This window comes from Lytechinus variegatus, chromosome 5, assembly GCF_018143015.1.
Source record: "Lytechinus variegatus isolate NC3 chromosome 5, Lvar_3.0, whole genome shotgun sequence".
Lineage (NCBI taxonomy): Eukaryota > Metazoa > Echinodermata > Echinoidea > Temnopleuroida > Toxopneustidae > Lytechinus > Lytechinus variegatus.
The window spans coordinates 18,151,541-18,174,010 of NC_054744.1; the positions used below are offsets into that span (position 1 = coordinate 18,151,541).

Below are 22,470 nucleotides of genomic sequence, written 5' to 3' on the forward strand. Positions count from 1 at the left end.
TAACAAATTGAGAGAGAGAGAAAAAAATAATTTCTTGTTTTTCATTACGATTACGAAAGTCTTGCTACCTGCCGCAATTTGAGGTCGAATTGATTACAGTACCATGCTTTGTCAAAGTGATGATTTGAAATTTATAACCGATTTAGCACTCCATTATTAAATCATAGTCTTGTATAAGAATAATCATATTTGATATGAAAGCAAATTATATAATTTGTTACAAAGGAGGGGGGGGGGATCTTGCCACAATCTGATAGCGCATAGTAGGAAGGAGGTTTTACTGATATTAGTGATATACTTACGCCAGGCGGCTGGTCCCGGGCGAAAAGACCCCATGTCCGCCAATTCATGTCATGCTTAAAGCTTCGATGCTCACTTTCCCCAAAGCCGTAGAGATTGGAGGAAGGCAACCGAGTCGAAATTGATAGAAATTGGTCTTCAAATATCAGAGCTCCAATTGACGTATCCCATCTAGTTATACAAATATGTTTCCATTAAACATTAAAGGAATCCCAACCCAAATAAGAATTCGTATACTTTTCTCATTTTTTTCTATTTTTTTTTTCGTTTAGGATACCGCAATTAACAATACAGATTATGTGCCTGTAATACCGGCTTATGTTCGAGACTCGTTTTGATGGATTTTTTTCCAAGTTAATTCGGAAACTAATGTTTGTTTATTTTCACACTTCAGAACATCAACATGATCAAAGTTAAGCAAAAGCCAATAGAAGCTAATGTTAATAACTGACTGCTCTTTATTTACCACCGCTCTAAATAATCTTCATTTGCATAAAACCCCTTTCACAAAACTAACTAGATCAATAACCATAATGATTGCGATATATGGATAGTAATATTGACTGACAGACAAAATTCACAATATATTTACAGACGAAACTATTGTGCGTTTATTCCCCCACTCTAACACAGAGACACACTCGCACCAACAAACACACACACTCACACGCATGCGCATACACCCACTCTCGCCTTCACAGGCACACACCCATGCATTTTATACCCATCATACATATGTACAAGATACTTATAGTTATTTCAAAAAGATAAGATATTAGAATTTGCGTGACTTTATTTAGTCTGGTATTAGGATTCAAAATAACTTCTAAACATGACCGCTCACAGAATATCCCCGTTTCTTTTTTTTATGTTTATATGGGCTCAACTTCACAATACTAGCTGTCAATGGGAAGTTTTAGCGAACGATACTATTCAGAGAAGAGTGATTCTACTATTGTTTTTACATTGTTAGTATCGATAACGAGCTTTCTTTAACAAAGCCGAGGCTTAATTTCGTTAATGTTACATTATTAGGAGGACCACCCCCTAAAAAAAAACCCTGAAAACCCCTCCTTTCTCAAGCTCTTGTATCGTCTACACGGACTCAGTACAAGGGTCAAGTTTGAACGTAATCACTGAACTGCTTGCAACAAACTTGGGTAACTTTGTGTGTCTTTTTCCTTTTAAATAAAATATTAACTATCTAACAGTATTATCAAATCCGTTATGAATGACTTATACCATACCATAGAGAATTATGCAGTAAATTTCTGCAATTTCAATATATATATATATATATATATATATATATATATATATATATATATATATATATATATATATATATACATACATATACCTTTATATACATATATATACCTATATATACAAATATATTGAATTATCTATTTTTTCAATATTATACTATTACGAAATGCCCTTAATTGTTAGATAATCATAGAAAGGATAGAAATAAAATTTATATATATATATAGTCATTACGATTATCATTGTTGTTATTACCATTATTATTGTTGTGGTTATTGTGGCTATTACACTCTAATAAAGATTGAGTAAAATTTTACCCAATATTGGGTAGAAAGGGAACTCGCATGTTCGTTGCGTAATTGTTTTTCCCATATTGGGCAAAATGCATGTTTAAAGAGTAAATTTCAATGCAACATAATTGTGTAAAACTTACAAAGCATTTGGTACCGTTTTACCCAGCAAGCATACATGCTCCCATTTTACACAATTTTTGGTAAACTGTTTCTAGAGTGTTTTATTATTATCATCATCATCACCATTATCAGCAACCCATCTCGGGAGACACTTTTATAATCCAACAGACATTTGTTTCTGAGCAATTGAACAGTTTAAGACGTCTGGACAATTAGGCCTACCCTTTACTTAATTTCAGTCATATAATAATGTTTTTTTTTTCTATGATGGATTTATCATATAGGTAAAACTAAACATGCCGTAACTTTCTCCTTTTAAGCTTCCGAATTCATGCAACGAAACGTTCGGAATATAATGTCTTTTGAAACGATGAATTCCGAATGCAATTGTTTTATTGATTGAGACCAGTATACTTACAATACTTCTCCCGTTGATTTTCGTGTGATTTTGATTGTGAAAGGGCGAACGGTATATGTGATGTCGTAGTCGGTGTTTAGTGCTCCTTCAGTTGGGCTGGGTGGTAGCGGGATGGGAACTTCAAAACGAGTGTTAGAGGCATCGTAAAACTGTTTTCGGCGTGGGAAGGGTATAAAATTGTACAAATGATATTCATCTATGCTCTTTAGATTTTGAGAAGTTTATGTACTTATATAGGCACAAGAATATCAAATAAATGAAATCAATATATGAATAAGCCATGTGATGTATCATTTAATCATTTTACCTTGTACGCCACAACGATCGATATGTTTGCAGTTATTTCGAGAAAAAAAATCTTCAATAATATTACGGAATATCATCTTGCAAATTGAACATAAATTTATTATTTTAAAAAATATGATTTATAAGTAAAAAGAAAACATTAAGACATAAATACATGAGTATTTTTACTTCTATTATTTTATATCATAACATTTTTATTTTTTTTTATTCAATACATTGATAGAAAAATGCGTGGCTAGTGGTTATGATTATCAAAGCAATACGATCGGCACGGAATGCTCAATAGCATCGTTCTACCCCCCCCCCCTTCCTCACTCTTCAAAAAGTATGCATTAATACTTACTTTGAAATGGAGCCTATTGCGGGACTGGTATTCGATGTCAAGTGTGAGAGTTTGGATGTCTTGACCAAAGAAGGAAGGGGCGTATGTTTCCCTCTCCAGCGTCAACCTCATCCCCCATGTCTGTTCTTGTTCCAGAACGAGACGATACGTGCCATGCCCCCTCGGGAAGAAGCAATAAGGGGCCCCGTCGACGACCGTCGGTTGCCATTCGCACCCACGTTCCAAGCAGATCCGCTCGGCCTCGCCTGCATTCCGATCCGGGTAGCAGTTGATGCGCTCCACGATGGTCATCTCATCAGGGTCAGTGGGGAAGGGGTCGAACGGGGGGACATCGCCATCGACTGTTTGGTCAGGATGAAGAAAGAACGTGAGGGTGGTGCAAAGTATTGCCGCGCAGGAGATGGCGACGAGGACCAGAGCAATCACCTGAGGATTCGTCCATCCTGTAGATTTCTTTTCTGCTTCCGACCGGAGAGATTCAAAGTCGTCCTTCGCCATGACTGATCGATAATTACTTAAAGAATAGCATCAAACCACGCGTGAAGATAGAAGTGTACTATGACCACTCGTGGCGGAGGCATTGAGGAGGAGATAGGGCATCCCCACACCCACATCACACGAGCAGGGTGTGTCTTGTTTCATTTGTTTAACTTTTTTCTAAATCGAATAGAGTACAAGGACGTGTAGAATGTGATAGAATATAATGATGCTATGGCAGGCAATTAGGGTACAATGGTTACAGATTCCTAAGTAGATTTCACCCCCCCCCCTCTTTTTATATTCGACGAAACCAGTGTCTATATTTTTGCAACACCTTTGTTATATTTGGCCTTTGATCTCCTTTCAGTACGATCGGTACAAGCCCGGGTACAAGATACATTCATTATCAAAATAATTTACATTTGGCCTTATCAATCCATTATGATAAGAAAACAAGAAGCAATCTTCTTGATGCCATTGACATTAACATGGGTGTGACCATCATGTCTGAAATAGGAAACATTAATCCTACTCACACCCACTCTATCAAAAACACTCACACAAGGGGTGGTGATAACGGGGAAACTTAACGGGATGAGGAGAGCGAAATTAATTTCTCCATTACATGTACATTAGGGCTCTTTTTTTTCAAATTTCTCGGTCAAACCCTCTCCTTGGAAACAGTTTTACCTGGCACCTAGATCCGTCCCTGTTCCATGTATTCCCAACCCTTATCCTCTTAACTTCCCGTCATTCTCTCTCCCTCTCTCTCTATCTTCCTTGTCTCTCTCCCCCTCTTTCCCCTCGATTATCTGTCCCCTTCCCCTCTTATTAATATTTCTTCCGCAAATGATACAATGGAACCGCTTTTATTTTGCACTAATTTTACGAAATGGGGACCATTTCCTAAAGCTGTTCGTAAGTTGAGAGCGGCTTTAAGCCGATTGGCGAACTTTTCGTAAGCGCTAAATCATCATCAATGTACAGTTAATGGTAAATTATATAATTTACCACAATAAAGGATCACCAGTCGTTCTCTTAACTCTTAACTTATGAACAACTTTATGAAACACCCACCAGATACGTAATCGATACTACATGATATCTATGTGAACAAATATCCGACAACAATGATAACGATTATTATTAATGATAACATACTGATGATGATGATGACGATAGCAATAATTGATACAGTAATGACAACAATAAAATCACGGTAACATTGATAACAAAAACGTTATCTGATGATGACGTTGATGATGGCAATGATGATAAAAACAAAAATGTCATTTTTCTGACTAAAATTGTAATCTGTATCATTGTTAATGCATTCAATATGATGTATATGATACACAAACAATATCTAATGCAGTCGTTTATCATACCCTTAATCTAAATGAGAAAAAAGGCGCCATCAGGTACAACGAATAATAATTAATGTCGTACCTTGGACTTGATGTTATGACCATACCCATCGCTCGTGCCACGTCTGCCTAGTCTACCTACAAGGTCAATAGTTGATGTATTTAATTGTATTTTCGTGTGAGCTTTATATTTGGCGTTATTTGAGAAAGATAAATTAATAAATGTCATATTCATTATTTTGTATCCCACTAAACCATATCGAATCGACGGTCTGTCCCATAAACATGACGGAGTACATCGTATTTAATATGTTGATATTCCAGTGCGACTGTTAAGGAAAACGTTAATGATTAATCTTGAAAGAAAGCATTGAAGCATTATTGTATTTTTGTATGAGTGTGCTTTTTAATCATTACTTCATTTATTATCGTTTTTACAGTCTTGGCCGTGGTAATGGTTGTAATAACTCCCTACTTAAGGTTAATCTTCTAATCTAAATTTCTAAGAAGCATAGACGGATATTTGTATTCCTTTATATGCCGAATCCATTTTTACACGTGTACACTTGAAAAAAGGGTCCCTCTGAATATTTGAAGGTTATAAAGCTAACATACCGAAAGAAGAGTCCAATTCCATGGAATGCAATTAATACGCTCAGTAGTTCCAATTTTTTAAACCCATTGTAATACGTTAAAAATGTTATTAAAGACTTATCTTGATAATTCATAATGAAAATGAATGGTGTATCTCGGAAAGATCGCACATGGTAGTGAAATCCATATATAATAGCAATCGTTGTTACCAGCCCAAGTACATGACATATGAAAATTGGGAAGTTTAATTTGTCTTGACAGTTTGTCATTTAGATTATGTTTTATCACAGTACGCCTTTGTGAGCTCATCTTGAAAACAAGTGGAATGCCTCTGGCCGTCTCACTTGCATCACGCGGTTCATTATAGCAGCAGTGCTGACTTTGAAAACCACCCATCACACAAGATGTTCAGTGATACATGGTTACTCTTATGTCCACTTTTTATGAAATAGACCAATAAACTTACAGAGATATGATGGTTATTCAACAAAAAACCCCAACATGGTCAAATTTCATTGACCTTACATGACCTTTGACCTTGATCATGTGACCTGAAACTCGCACAGGATGTTCAGTGACACTTGATTACTCTTATGTCCAAGTTCATGAATCAGATCCATAAACTTTCAAAGTTATGATGGTAATTCAACAGATACACCCCGTTCGGCCAAAGTTCATTGACCGTTGACCTTGGTCATGTGACCTGAAATGCGCACAGGATGCTCAGTGATACTTGATTACTCTAATGTCCAAGTTTAACGAACTAGACCAATAAACTTTCAAAGTTATGATGGTAATTCAACAGATACCCCCAATTCGGCCACAGTTCATTGACCCTAAATGACCTTTGACCTTAATCATTAGACCTGAACTTGCACAAAATGTTCAGTGATGCTTGATTACTATTATGTCCAAGTTTCATGAATCAGATCCATAAACTTTCAAAGTTATGATGGGAATTCAACAGATGCCCCCAATTCGGCCAAAGTTCATTGACCCTAAATGACCTTTGACCTTGATCATGTGACATAAAACCCATGCAGGATGTTTAGTGATACTTGATTAACCTTATGTCCAAGTTTCATGAACTAGGTCCATATAGTTTCTAAGTTATAATGGCATTTCGAAAACTTAACCTCAGGTTAAGATTTGATGTTGATTCCTCCAACATGGTCTAAGTCATTGACCCTAAATGACCTTTGACCTTGATCATGTGACATGAAACTCTAATAGGATGTTTAGTAATACATGATTAATCTTACGGCCAAGTTTCATGAACAAGGTTCATATACTTTCTAAGTTATGATGTCATTTCAAAAACTTAACCTCAGGTTAAGATTTGATGTTGACGCCGCCGCCGCCGCCGGAAAACCGGCGCCTATAGTCTCACTCTGCTATGCAGGTGAGACAATAAAAACATTAAACGATAAATGCTGGAAACGAGCCAACAAAGGTAGTTGAATTTGTCACCCAGTGTTACCTAAAAACACAAACCCTGTCTCATTTTGTAAAAAGTTGTTTTGAATTAAGAGGATCTTCATTGTACTGAATGAAAACGCATCCTTGAAATTATTATCGATGTCGTTTTTGCGTTAGTAATAATTGGTTGTCTTTGGAAGTGGTAGTTCTTATGTGGGATTGTTTGATTAGTTGCGTTTGTCTGTTTTATGTTTCAATCAGTATTTTTCTTATTAGGTATAATAGACTTATATTGAGATAAAAGAACGAAAAACTGTGTCAATTTTTTTTTCATTTATGCATTGTTATTTTTATTTAACTTATTTTATTTCAATTGTTTTATTTTTACATTTGGTGAATTTGTGATAAATTCGAAACAAATTGTACAGCTTAGTCGGAAATAAAGGTAGGCCTACACAATATTATATAGGGTTTCGTGAAAAGAGTTTGAATGTACCAAAGGTATATAAAACTGCGATTACTCTGATTTTTTTTTATCGACGTCTGTCCATATATTTCAATTTGTCATTGGTTATACCCTATTCACCTAAATACAATATCACATCGCACTGGAAGGAAGCGAAATATCAAAAAAAAAGGAGAGGGAGAGAAATCCCGAGGGAAAGGGAGGAAATTAAACAGAATAAGGAGGATGAATCGAGAAGTTGTAGAAGGAGAATAAATGAAAACAAGAGCGGAGCACCATACCTTCGTTCTAGAAGCTCGGGTTTTATTTTTCTAATCATTTTATTGAAAATCCAATATAAACAGCTCCAGAGACAGAGATCCGTCTTGCGTATAGTATACATCATCTCACAAAAATTACAAACCACAAGGCATGAAATAAGCAATTACATCGAAGAGACATTAACGCACATTTATCAAACGGACTAACCGGAAATGACTTGCGTAAACAATATATATATATATATATTAACACTTGATGAATTCGGGAACCGAACTTGGCCGTCGTTATTACACCAGAATTAAATACCCACACTTTTATATCAACAAAGATAAATTATATATTCCTGTCTACCATGTCTACGAAGACACGTTTCAATAATGCGCATGAATTATAACAATAACCTCAGACTTAATAATCTATAATATTGGTGAATGTATAAACACTAAAAAGAATGGGATCAAAATGAGGATACAAGCAAGCCACAATATGTTTACACAAACAAGGTACAATTCCCCAATAGTGCAGGTGGTGTATTTTTTTTCTGGTGTGAGAATGATAATTGAAAGTGTTAGAGTGGATCATCGATTTTTTTTGTTTTTCGTCGTTCTCTGAGATCACTCTCATCGTTGCTTACCCTTAATATCTCTGCGTGTGAGAACATAGTGTCGCACAGTGCGGAACAAAATACATTTTAAAGTTTGGATCACAGTTTCAAATAATTCAGTCTGTGAACACTATGAGCACGCTCAAACTGTAATGGTTACACTGTGGTATTTTCTCCACACTGATGATTTTGTGCATTTTAAGTGTGAATCTCATCTTGATCTATACTACAATTAAACACTGCGTGTGAGACCGCGTCTTTTTCAGCCGCGAAGATCCAGTTGTTAACCGAAATAAGTATATAATATACACAAAGTTACTGACCATCTTATATGTCTTATGTCGAAGGCCAGATAAATTATTACAATGTAGGTTACCATGGAAATAAGCGTATACACTCCTTATTGTCTTTAAAGTACACACAAAAGGGTTGCACTTGTTCGGGTCACTACATGATTTTAAGGGTGAATCCAGTATCCATGGCGTGATTAATTCCAGTTACATTCAGAGCCTGTAACCAGGGGAAAAATGAAAGAAATTGGCAATTATATATATCGCATAGATTACATGTATGAAAACCCTTTGAATGTATATATAATTGATAATTATGGTGAAACATATTGCGTTACATTCTTTAATTTATTTTGATATTGCTGCTATGACGTTTGCATGACTTTCGGACCCGATTATGTTTAGTTTGCGCAATCTATCTCGCAATGAATGCATGCGTCCAGTCTAAATATTGATGAAGTGTCGTGCCAGATTTGAAATGTTTGGGTCACAAATTTCGAGGACAATATGTACTTTTTGTAAATTATGCCCAACTTCGTCGGGTCAACGTCTACTGGTGAGGACTATGACGCAGGCCATTGGCGCACGTCGTGCCCCGGTATAGTCGCGAATTTGCACGATCAAATCGTGCGAAAGCGAGAACTAAAAAACGTACAAAATATCATGGTAGTAATATTCAAATAACCTCATTAACATAACACTTTAACAGTATACTAACAAAATCGTTATTACGTATCATGATAATAATCATATAAATAACAGCAGGCCTATTGAGAGTGAAATAAAAAGTAGAAATGAAAATTAATCTCACCATAGTTTCCTGATTGAACGTGAAGGTACTAATCTCCTTAACGATATCATAATCTGTCACTACGATACGAGTGGGTTCCTCCTTCAAGCCATAGATCATCATATGATCCATAAAAAGATTGTCCATCAAGTTTCCGTATGAATGGGCTATGTCTGCCGTCAACATATCCTAAAACAAACGTAATTTAATGCATTTACACACATTCCTCTAACTCATATCGATAGTGCATGGTCCATCTTGCCCTATACTTGACAGTGTGCGCAATCATTGCAGTTTGTTTTCAGTTTCAGTTCATTTTCTTTTTCATTTTCAACAAAACAGTAGACAAAATCCATCATAATTACAGTTATAACAATTGAAATGTAATAAAGAAACATGTAACACAATATATATATATTCATTTAAATTATACAATTGAAACTTAATATGGATCATGAAATATTTGTGGCTGAAAGTAACATGCTGGAAATTGAGAGGTCCACTGTGAAGCTGTGTTTTATCGATGCCTATTCATTCAAAGTAAAATGCATAAATTTTAGCTTGTGATCGAATCGTTCGAAATACCCCTATATGATAATGCGCACCCTAAATTTTTTTTGAAGGGCGGCATTTTCAGATGTTTCCTGTAATATATCAGACGATTTAGAACAGATTTTTCCATCACATTATATCTTTGTTATTTTCCACCAATATAAGGCTCCGAATTGTTTGGCTTATGAATGCTATATATAATAATACGAAAAAACATCAAAATAAACAAAATAAAGAGTTTTGATTCGACCATAATTGGACATTTCTTGTTAATATTGTCCGAGTCTTCTGTCATGTCTGAAATATCGTTTCGCTTAGTAATTGATTCACAAATTCTGGGTGGGGCGGGGACTATTATGATAGTTGTTCTTGTGATGCTCTTGTTGATGTTATTAATCCAAGCTCATTGTGAGAAAATACTTACATTTGTGAACACGTAGTGGAACATGTAGTATTGTTCGTTCATAATGGTACCTGTATACCAAAGTAAAAACAGGGGGTGGGGCATTGAAAGAAGGTTGCAATTCAATTACGTAAAAATAGATACAACAGCTGATGAAAAGTTAAAATAAAACACAGATATTCAAGTTTTGTTGCTTTTTTATTTCATTTGTAAAATGTATGATAATTTCATGAGGAACTGGCTTACAGTCGGGTTCAAACCAACAAGAAATTGCTAGCTTTTTTCATCTTTCAGTTTCCATACTTTGTCTTTCCTTTATATGGAATGTAATTATTATCAATATTTATCAAAATCATATCTAATCACACCGTCCCTTCCCCCCATAAAATAGATGAATAAAAGGTAATATTAGGAATTTATTTGATGCAAATCTGTCTGAAGATGATAACGAATTAAGACTGGCAAATCATTGTAATAGTTTTAATCTCACAAAGAAGATGTTTTCATCAACAGCTACTGTCGTGTACAGGATGAAGTTTTTAGTAATTTCTAATTTGTTTGGTACTTTTTTGTTTCATCTTGTAAATCGATTTTATTTAGATTTGAATTCACCGATTGAGGGCGTATTGTTATTTGTACAGTCATGGAAAGCTTGTCGCATGTCAGTTTATTTGTTGAATTTCTCTAATTTCGTGATACGAGCCCAATGACGTAAGTTTTATTTTGTTCATTTTGAAGTTTAATAGTTATATTCTCAGATAAGCCGAGTGGCATGCTGAAATATGGTTTAAGTTATTACGAATCAATATGTCAAAATTATGTAGGCTCAGTGAATTTGTTCTACCTAATGAATACGCCCTATACGTGTACATACATGCATTATGTAATAGAAAGCGTACGCGGCGGTATACATAGTTGTGTATGTAACTTAAATTCGGTAAACAGATACGCATTTAAAGTAATAGTTGATTTCATGTATTATGAACATTGTTTTACAAAAGGATGAATTTGGGGTGCATTAATCAATATATGACATTGAGAGTATGCTTAAACTTGATATGTGACCTTGAAACTTGTCAAGGTCATTCTTGGTTGTTGTTTGAAAATCTGTAGCCATTACTTACAGTTATATGTGTCATGACATGTTGTCAATTTAGCTTATACAAGTATTGTTTATTTTGTTATTAAATTACAGATTGAACCAGTCAGTCTCATCAACACTATAGACTCGTTCTGATTATTGGGTTTTGTTTCGACGTATCACACGCCACAGCTAGTATGCAATCTCTGGCTGAACTGATTTTACTATGATCTTTAATCTCGATGTTCACTTGAAGTTAGACAGGGTGACTTGATTTTAACCCTTTGTTTGTCATTGACTGCAAAATACACAGCTTTCTTTCAGTATAGGATACCATTTTTTAAAATTCAAATAAACATTTATTTTCTTCCATTTCACAAATGTTTCGTATTTTAATACAATCTCTTAATCATTACGGTAATTTGTTGCGTAAACTTGACAATAATTGTAACTTTGACATCCAACGGTAATTTACACGGAACCGTTATTTTTCTTTTATTGACTGACAAGCATTGTTGCCCCTCGAGTTGCCTTTCGATGGTAAAGCTCCCATTATCGTGATTATAATAATAAAAATGCTCCTTGCCGAACTTGTATTTCTAGACTCACCGATGGAATCACCGTCATCCCAGAAGAGATCACCACTTGCTTCCATCTCGTCATCCAAGGCGATGATGAGACCAAACTCGTTCCTTCGACTAAATCAACAAATGAAGATACATTTTTCATAGGTGAGTGACCGAATGTAAAATGATATTGTTGGCGATTCTCAGTGTACTCAGTTTCAGCCAGTTTGCAATACATTGCTTCCTCATTGATCACTTCGTATTCTCATACTTTCACTTTAAATGTATATATTGTTTTGCAGGAGTCTCTGCATTTATTGTAAAGTCAAAATAAATTTACAATACATAAACATAATCGTAGTATGACATTATTTATTTATTTATTTATTCACACATATTTAAACAGGTTCACAAGATCAGAGATAAAATTACTGTTTTGCATCTTGGTCCTGGTGTATAAAAAGACATGATAAAATAGTAATTACAAAGATAGGCATGTATCAAAGAATAGGGTAAGACATAAAAATATCAGCGTTATACAAATTAAACATGAAAACATTACTGATTTATTTTACATTAAAGTATAATGTGACAAATTTAGACATGAATACAATTTAAGGATAAGAAAAAGCAGTGGCAAACTATATTATAAAGCAAAATAAATGCTTGAGTAATAGCAGTCAAAGGGGAAAGGGCTACCTGGAAACCAATTATATTCCATAGGTCAGGAAGAAAAATCCGACGTCATAAATTATCAGAAAGGGGAGAAAGAAGAAAAATGAAGAAATTAAGTTTGCATGTGTGTGCAAGTGGGTGAACGTGCAGGCTTGATATACAAGAATCTTCGATAAAAGATATTTTTAATGAAGCTTTGAAAAATAATAATGTAGGTGCAGTGAGTTTAATGACATTGGGCAAATCATTCCAGATGTCTGGCCGTGATGTCTTATCGTTTTGTGTGCTAATATTATTTTGCGGTTTTGTGAGGTGGATGTTTGATGAGTGGCGTGTAGGATATGAATGAATGTTGCTGTTGTAAACAAAAATATTTTGAAAGAGTGTAGGTATAGATTTTGTTGAGAACTTTTACATGAAAATGGCAGTTTGGAAAGTATGAATGTCATGAATTTTTAACGTTTTAAGGTTCCTAAAAATAGGATCAGTACACTGTAAAAATGAAGAGCCAAATTAGCACTGACTGCACTTCGAGTGCTGATTTTCTAGTTTGAATATGAACTAGAAATCAGCACTGGTAGTGCAGTCACTATACAAGCACTGGAGACCTGGAGTGCTAAATTAGCACTTCATTTTTTAAAGTGTATGTGCTAAAAATTGCGAGTGGGAACAAGTGCGGAATATCGTACTTTTAGTTGACTCAAAGAGTGGGTGACGAAGTAGGCGGTGTGCCATATTGGTAATAGGATAATAATAAAACTCAGAATAACACAAAACAATACCTGAACATGGTCGAGTTGTCAGGGGTCTGGGTCGGAATAATGCAGCCGCCTCTAACATGAAGGTTGATGTAATCCAATGGAGCGTCTAGCGTTACACCGCCACCAACGGCGAGCATGTCGTGGGACAATTCCATACCCTATTGATAGTAACAATTTCAAGACATTCATTCAGGTTAGGGCTACATTCTTGGTTTCGAAGTGGGTTGTTAACAATTCATTTAATTAAGATTATATACAGACCATTTTATCATTACAATGTGTATCTGCATAGTAATCATAACATCCTTTGACAAAGCAGTAGTCTACAAGTGCGACAATCGGGAAGCTCATTTGCGAGGATCTGTTGATATGGCTCTTCACTGGGATCGGAAAAGGGCGGTTTGTGATTCAAAATTCAAATTATAAACCGATCCGGGTCCTTAGGTTTAGTTAACTACTGTTCATTTTTAGAAAATGAAGCATTCTCATACTTACAGTATAGTAATCATACCATCGAGCAACAGGAAAGTATGCCTTTACGCTTGTTGTTTCCTGCAGCAGAAAAGAGAGAGAGAGGGTGGGGGAGATGGTAAAATCGGATTCGAAGGGCAATGCTTATTTATGTGGTTCTAATTTTGTCAACCGAGTGCTTGGTAAGGATTGGTGTGTTGTCAGACACAGATTCCTTCATGATCATAATATAAATGTTATTTCTACGAGGGCATGGTGAACGAGGCAGTCACCTCCGTCGTGACGATTCACGAATATCTAATGAGCGAGCTGATTATGTCACGTCCCCACTTTCCTGCTTTATGCTCTCATATACTAGTATAATGAAATTTTAATCAGCTAATCATTCAAACAGTATGAATTTCTATAGTTATAAATTCAACTCCATCAATGATGATGTTACATTGAATCAGTCGTCAATCATAATAATTTTACAGTTCGGGGTAAAAAATGGAAATATGGTTCAAAATGGGATACAAGAGATATTCCTCAAGTTGAGGCTAATACTGCACGAATTATAGCCGAGTGCAATGCTGGTCGTAACAAGGGGAACATTCCTGGTATTCCATGAAATTAAGCGATCCAATGTATTTTTTTACTTTCATTTTCTACAGTATCCCTTGCATAATTATAATTCATAGTGTTCTACTCATTTTTTGCCATGATGACCTATCTTAAAATACTCTAAAATCACCCAGGAATCGGAGCGGAAATCTCTTCCACAGTCATCAGTTCAACACAGACAAGTCGAAATTACATCTGGTCACTTTTAGATCGAAATCCATTTCCCTAACTTATCGATGTTTGATTTTGTACTGTGACGGAGACGGGTAATGTTAATGTTCAAGTCAGGCCTGGTCAGAGTACGACTGCAAACCGATCAATTTGTTTCACGTTATTTCGAATGGTATATCACTGATCGGTCTGCTTGGAGTCCGATTCGTTGGTGTGACTGAACTTACTGGTTCCAATACAGGGGAAATCAGAAGAGCAGGTCCCCATAAGAACTGCCTGTCAATGTTCCATGTGTTTGAATCAGAAGTGAACCTGGAAATATATAGAGATAGGCACACAATAATTATATCCAGATAAAAGAAGGGCTTACACTGGCATTAAAGAATGTTATTTGTTCGAGGAAATGGCACAGTTGAAAACAATGATTTAAATAAACCTAAATAAAATTCTTTGAAATTTATATTGGTGAGGCACACAGCCCCGCAAAGAGTCTAAATATAGACCTAAGTAATTTCGCGACCCTAAATCCGAAATATCCAATAGATGAAAACATATTTTCATGTTTAATAATTTTGTTTTATTCCTGCACTTATGCGACAAGGGGAAGAGTGCAATAGATCAAAAAAAAAAAGTTGACAACCCCTGCCCCCTCCCTACTTATTTTTTTATTATTCTTATTATGGAGGGAGTTTGAGAACTAGTGCATCATTATTCACTGGGTTGTCCCAAATGAGCTACCATGCAACCGGTTCAAAATGACAGAAAATAATGGAAAATATATCTAAACTATGAAATTACTCACTCGTGCAACATAGGTCTGACTACAGTCGATCCCTTGGTATGGGCATGGTAAAACAGTGTGTAGAGGTATGGGAGGAGACGGTATCTGATTAGAAGTACATCGCGCACCTCCAAGGCAAACTCCTCACCAAAATGTGCCGGGTGTTGAGGCTGTAATGGTTGTTTCAAAAATAAAGATAAGCACTTAGATTATAAACTTACGAAATTGAATGATCAGAAAACGAAAATTAAATCTTACAAAGAATCGGAATAGTATAGGCCAAGTATATTGTATAAGTTTATGCATGAATACCAAATATTTCAAAGGCAAGGATCCAATATCTCTATCTCGGTGATGGCAAACGTTACTGTTGCTTAAATAATTACAGTGCTATTCATGGTTTCCTAATAATGTGCAAGTCAATGTCACGAATGGACAAGATCGAAATTACGTAAATATCTTTCATGATTTTACTTGCAAATACGATTCAAATGAATTGATATTCAAAATATTACTTTGTGTAGTAAATGTTAGTTACTTGCTGTACTTTGGATTTACAATCATCATTCTACAGCAATCTCTCCTTCACGAACGGGCTTTTTGCTTTAAAAATGGAATTCTAAAAAAAAACACATGTACGAAGAGAGACAGAGAGAATTGAGATGGGCGGGGCAGACAGACAGAAAGAAAGAGTCAGGTGTACAAAATAGTATCATAACCAGCAAAGAAACCGTGATCGCCGACAATTGTCACGATGAGCCATCGTAATACATACCATATACCCTAAACCATTATGATTCCTAGCATATGGATAGAAGGCTCCGACTTGATGCCACCTACGACAAAGATCCTCTGTTGTGTCGTCAAAGAAACCACATATATCGGCACCGATCTATCTCGAGACAAAGAGGAATCATATATTTATAAGAGGAATAACAATGCTGAAATGGTTAACGCGACTATCGTATAAAGCAATATTGTTTCTTTTTTTTTAGAAATGAGCCCGTTTCCCTGGAATAAAAAAAAATATCATGAGTAAACAGCAAAAACTCCGATGCTTTACCACCAGCCTGGAATCTGTATAATGACCACAGTCCACAACAGAGAAGTGTTAAACAACACCAGTTTGGTTTTGGTCTAACACCAGATAGGTGTTTATTCAACACCAATTAGTATTAAAACTGCATGGGTTTGATTCCAAACTGGTGTTGTTTCAATACCTCTCTGGTGTGGACATATATAGATACCGGGCTGGTGTTAAATCAACACCGTTGTTTTTGCAGCGTACAATGGAGACGAATGAAGTGAACGTTTATTGTATTTACGTGGTTCTAGCACATGTATTTCATATTTACTTAGGATAGTTATATCGGTTCAAACTAGATATAAAATTTGAAATATGATAAAACGCCTAAAAATCAGAATTAGGTCCAAGCCTCTTCTCGGCTGTCTATACTTACATACGGAATACCAAACAGGTTGAACTCCAGCATACCTGATAATGCAAAGATAAAAAAGGGATTTATAGAGACATTGAAAAACACTTTCCTGCTTACTGTGTATCATACAAGCTTGATCATTGACAGGGAAACAATTAGTATTTTCATTTTATTTCTTGAGCAGATCAAGGCGTTCAAGTATTACAGAGTCTACTACAAAAGTCATTGAAAAACAATATGAACATGTTTATCTAAAGTATGCCCATTCATCACATTTCTATCAAATCATAATCATCGTCATCATTATTACCATCTTCACCATAATTACCATTATAATTTTGAAGGGATTCACATTAGAATTATTTTTACAGAAAAAGAACAAATTATAATAAATTTTGGATATTACCATAGTTGTTATATATAAGATCATCAAAAATTGTAACTTTGACCATAATTTTGTAGTTTCTTTTTTCGTCTTTTTGTAGGCCCTCCTTTCACTTTCAGTAAAAAGGCATATAAAATAAGAACGAACGCCTTATCTTCCAACTATTGGACTTAATAAAAAAAAATGTCTTCTCTTTGTACCTTGTTTTTGACTATTTGTCTTTTTCACTCTTGTTCAGTGCATATATTAATAAATAAATAAATATATATACATATATATATATATATATATATATATGTATATATATATATATATATATATATATATATATATACATGTATATATATATATACACTTTATTAATAATAGTATGCAGCGCTTAGAAACATTTGTATTAAGCGCTATATAAAAAATTGCATATTACTATTATTATTAATGTATTTAATTTATTCATTCTTGTTTCATTCATATTCAAACGTTATATATCTATTTGGATGGTATTCGGGAGGGAGAAAGGGATTTTTTTTTTACCAATTATAGAGTAATATAGATGAGGCCATATCGAAGCATTGTCTCCGAGCCAATGACCGGTATGTTTGCCGCTGCTAGGGAAGGTTGATCGTGAGATGACGAGACTTCTCTCTCCTGTCACATTTTGCGCCGCCCTGTTTAAGAAAAAATGGGGGAGACAAATAAAAATTCAACTTCCTATTCGTGTAAAACCTACACTCACACCCATCCTCCCACACATCCTAACCCATACACACGCACACAAGTTATTCAAGTTTCGTTGAAATATACCAGGGTACAAGAATTCGAAAAAATGCATTCTCCAAGTCATCAAGATGACCGATGAAACTTAGTAACGTCGGTTACCTTCAGACAAAACTCAGAGATATTAAAGTTGAGAACACATTTACAATTGATAACAAATAGTTTACCTCTCAGGCAGCAATGTAATTATGTTTTAAGATCACAATTGAAATATCAACAATATAAATGCGAAACTAAACGTTTCCAATGTGGCTCTCTTCCATACTTTGTTAATCTTTTAAATAACATGTAATCAATGTAATTGTGTTTACTTTGTATTTTGATGATTCCACAGTTTAATTACATCGTTTGCTATCATCATTTTACTATGTAAATATATTAAACATTTTTATTGTTTGTTTTTTTAATCTCACTGCAATTTTCCTGCTACCATCTCTAAGTGATAGGATATGGTGTGTACATGTCAAGATGTTATGAACGTGATCTGTTCTTTTCTCCTCTTTTTCTCCTTCTGGTTTCTCCTCCCTTTCTCTCCTCTCTTTTCCATTCTCTCCATTTATTCCCTTACACCTTCACAACTTCCACTTACGTTTGTCTAGTTTCCTTCTTTCTTTTCGCTCACCTACCACTGCAATCTTCTTTTTCTCCACTGACGCTTTTTTTCTCTAAGATCACATAGTTTACATAATAGGTTTGTGTATCATTTAGGAAAATGCTACGATACTTCGAATTAGAACTTAATATGTAACTTGCATGTTTGTAAAATTGATCACAATTCGCCCTTTGGCTGCGATGATCTTTTAATAAACCATTCTATCTATCTATTTATCTATCTATCTATATATCTATCTATCTGCTAGCAACCTACTGTAGCGTTGGTTCTGTTTGACTCCATCCGTAAAGGCTGTGCATGTTGTACTGGATGTCCTTCATGCCGTACGTCACATGCTGTACGGAGTTCATGCAAATTGTTTTATCGTATATGGTTGGTCCCCAAATTTCTGAATGTGAATAAATCAGAAAAAACATGAAATATTATTTCGAAAAAAAAATAAAATCATGCAAAATATTGCATTTCAATAGTAAATGTAAATCTTGACAAATGAATGTTGACTCCAAACAAGACAAATTACATATAGGAGGTCAAATATACAATGCATTTCGCAAAGGAGGTGTTGTTTTTTTTCATAGTAAATAGCAGGTAAGACATTTGTATCATATTAGACAAGCTTTTGATGATTTCCCCCATTATTTCCACTGTCTATTATTCCACATAAATAATTTGTTAAGGGCCTATTCACAACAAGCTCTTGCTTTACTTTGAATGTGAAACTTTGATTACACGTTTATATGAACGCATTTATTGAAAGTATTTATTTCATTTAACATTATATATACTCACATGTTTATAGGCTTATACTTACCAGGCATGAATGGAGGATTGTCGTATTTATTATCTGGGCAACCGTCCACCGAGCCATGCACAAAACTTGCAGGTTCATTCATATCCTGTGATATATATTAAATGTTATTTTGATGATATATATATCCTTTTTTAAATGAAGAGTTTGTCGATAATGTCTCCGGTCAAGTTGTAAAAACAAAGATAACATAATATATCAATACATTCTACAGCTCGTCTAGATTGATCAATGATATTACACTATGAGAGAGAAATCAAGAAAACATAACTTTCTTAAAGATATGTAAACTTTGTGATACTCTTTTGTAATATCACACAAAGTATAGGTGTTTTCTTATGAAAATTGAAGGCCAGTTTTAATCGTCACCATGCTTGCACTGCCTTAATTGAAGGCCAGAAAACCGAATACCCCCCCCAAAAAAAAAAGATGGATTTTCAGTTTATCCACTACTAACTATTATAACTTATAATTCATAAATGATCTGTTTTTAGAGTTTATTGAACCCTGGTTTGTCTTAAAAATAATTGTCCAAATTATCAACTGCGTGCATGTGTAACGGCAACACTTACTATCCAGATGCCATCAAATGCAACCCTTTCGTGGAACATGCTTACTTCATTTGCCCACCACTCTTGGGCCGATTGCTTCCTAAAATCAGGAAAGGCAGCATAGGCACGGTATTTCTAACGGGAAAAATGATGAAGAATATAACAATCAGCATGATCAGAAAATCATCTTGACTTGAATATTTTCATGAACATCAAAGGCTAAGATAAGGTCATTAATTGATCATTATAAACAGAGCTGCATCGAATATGATGCTGAAGCATTCATGTGCCCGTAAACTCTTTTGTTGAGAGAGGAAGAGTCCTTCTGTTCATGACATTCAAATGTCGAAGAAACTGTGTCAAAGTAATAATCGTAACTGGAACGTAATAAAATACTCCTATGAATTGGAGTGCGTTAGTAGTTTATGCCAATAACAGTTCCCCTTTGATAAAGTCAGAGACATTTTCATGATATTTGTTCTGTTTAAACTATCAATAAACTGTTCGTGTGGTTATTGCACTCATAATGTGATCATATAGCAGTAAACAAATTTGCTTAAGAGCATAAATCAGTCATTCTAAAGCAATGTAGAAGCCATGCCTTCGCTTTCCCCTCATCAAGTAACCCTAAGACTTGATGTAGCCTCTTTTACACCTTCACGGAAGCAACACGGATTATCCCGGATTGTCAATCCGGGGTCATCCGTGTACAGTCCGGGACTACCGTGTACACTCCGGCTACTCATCCGGCGCAATCCTTGATGTACCGGCATGTCCGGGAGAAAAATTGAACATGTTCAATTTTTCATCCCGGAGTACACGGACTGATAATCATCCGTGTTCATCCTTGTAGCCTCCTTGTACATCCGTGTAGCTACCGAATGCATCCGGGAGGCTCCTTGTAAGAACCGGGTGATCCTTGTTGATACCGGCTTTATCTGGGGTCAAATGTTTGTATTGTTTGCGTACATGAACAATAGTCCGTATTCATAACCAAGCACGAGCATGCTCCAGATGCTGCAAAAAGGGACGAAACTTCATTCTAGCAAGATATATCCCAGTACAGAATGTGAGCAACCGTGAAGGTCCGTGTAAAGACCCAGTAACATCCGTGATCATCCGGGTATTCCGTGTTGGCTCCGGGAGCATATCAAACAGGATCCCTATTGCTACCTTGCCTATCCTTGTAGACTCCGTACTTTTCCGTACATATCCGTGTTAATAACCAGTTAACTCCGTACTCACTCCGGGAATGCTAGGAACATACAAATTTGGCACCCCGGATCATCACGGACTGAGATCCGTGATGATCCGTGTTGCATCCGTGAAGGTGTAAAAGGGGCTTAAGACTTGATGTGGCCAAAAATCTATTAGTATTCTTTCTTTTGATCATTTTACAGATCAAATTATCAGTTATTAAAAGCAAACTTAATTGTGGTAGGACTCTCAATTGATATTTCATATATTATCTTAAAGCATTCAGATACACTTCATCGACAGTCTCGAGCAAAACGTAATAATCCAATAAGTCAAGTTTATTGTCCACTTTAAGAGTTTTTTTACATTTAACACACCATTTTTTACATTTGCATTTCATTTCTGACACACAAGAAAATTTCAGAAAAATTAATAAAGAATGACGATGTAAAAATGAAGAAGATTATTATCAAGATATCTCTGACTGAATACCGGCATTTAGAAAACTCCATTGATAAATGAGTGTGTTTGGTTAACACTTAGAAGCTTTTACTTTGGGTGCTTCATCCGTATAAAAAATATACCATCTCCCACCTCGGATACAAGTAGGGCAATACAGTTGATATTTGACATAGATAGCAAACGTTTTTTCAGATTTTTTTTTTTCAAATAAGCCCCTTCAACCCTGCTAGAGTTTCATTCTAACGATGTACAGAGATACACACTAATTAAATAATCGTACTAATGTATATGTAACGATTTCTTTATAAATAACTTGAAATGTATAATTCGCACAACCTCATTTAATTCAACATTTCGAGAAAAAAAAGAAAATGTGAAGCAATTTTATTAGAAATCCGGATGTCTTGAAGTCGTCAGGTATATCATAGGAAGAGAATCGACTCAGTCGGGGTGGAGTGTGGTTAATTAGTGCAATAAAGGGGAATAACAGAAAAATGGCCTACCTCGACTTGTTCTTCCCAGGGTAAAGATGTGTCAATGTCAGTAACATCCGGGTAGTCGGGCCATACCTATGGTGAGACCAAACACATTTTGACTGATTAATACATTGTCTTAGATTGTTCAGTAAGGAAAACCATGGTATTGCTATGTAAGACCGTGTATAGAAAAAAAAATTTGGTCTACCACTGGGACTACACCAACATTGTCTTCTATCCGTTTGGATTCATCCCACGTAGTCTAAAATCAAAGTTCGTCTACAGCCACGTCTCTTCACCATTTGGTCTAATTTTCATTTAGCGCACTTGCCACTTTGTCTAATTTCCAGTTTGTGTAATACCTATTTGGTCTAGTACTAC

General features: G+C 35.3%; 1 protein-coding gene across 1 annotated transcript in view; it reads right to left on the reverse strand.

Annotated features, from left to right (window-relative positions):
• The window catches only part of LOC121414922 (maltase-glucoamylase, intestinal-like), a 57,412-nt gene that overhangs the window by 20,478 nt on the left and 14,464 nt on the right, over positions 1 to 22,470 (reverse strand). The window contains exons 9-26 of the mRNA XM_041607968.1: positions 22,117 to 22,182; positions 19,976 to 20,089; positions 19,407 to 19,491; positions 18,851 to 18,983; positions 17,740 to 17,873; positions 16,845 to 16,879; positions 16,160 to 16,276; positions 15,406 to 15,554; positions 14,831 to 14,915; positions 13,854 to 13,910; positions 13,380 to 13,516; positions 11,966 to 12,054; positions 10,297 to 10,346; positions 9,342 to 9,509; positions 8,692 to 8,750; positions 3,050 to 3,563; positions 2,401 to 2,549; positions 303 to 471 (exon numbers count right to left, since the gene is read on the reverse strand). Of these exons, the coding sequence (XP_041463902.1) occupies positions 303 to 471; positions 2,401 to 2,549; positions 3,050 to 3,563; positions 8,692 to 8,750; positions 9,342 to 9,509; positions 10,297 to 10,346; positions 11,966 to 12,054; positions 13,380 to 13,516; positions 13,854 to 13,910; positions 14,831 to 14,915; positions 15,406 to 15,554; positions 16,160 to 16,276; positions 16,845 to 16,879; positions 17,740 to 17,873; positions 18,851 to 18,983; positions 19,407 to 19,491; positions 19,976 to 20,089; positions 22,117 to 22,182 (2,310 nt within the window). The remainder of the gene's footprint in view (positions 1 to 302; positions 472 to 2,400; positions 2,550 to 3,049; positions 3,564 to 8,691; positions 8,751 to 9,341; positions 9,510 to 10,296; positions 10,347 to 11,965; positions 12,055 to 13,379; positions 13,517 to 13,853; positions 13,911 to 14,830; positions 14,916 to 15,405; positions 15,555 to 16,159; positions 16,277 to 16,844; positions 16,880 to 17,739; positions 17,874 to 18,850; positions 18,984 to 19,406; positions 19,492 to 19,975; positions 20,090 to 22,116; positions 22,183 to 22,470) is intronic.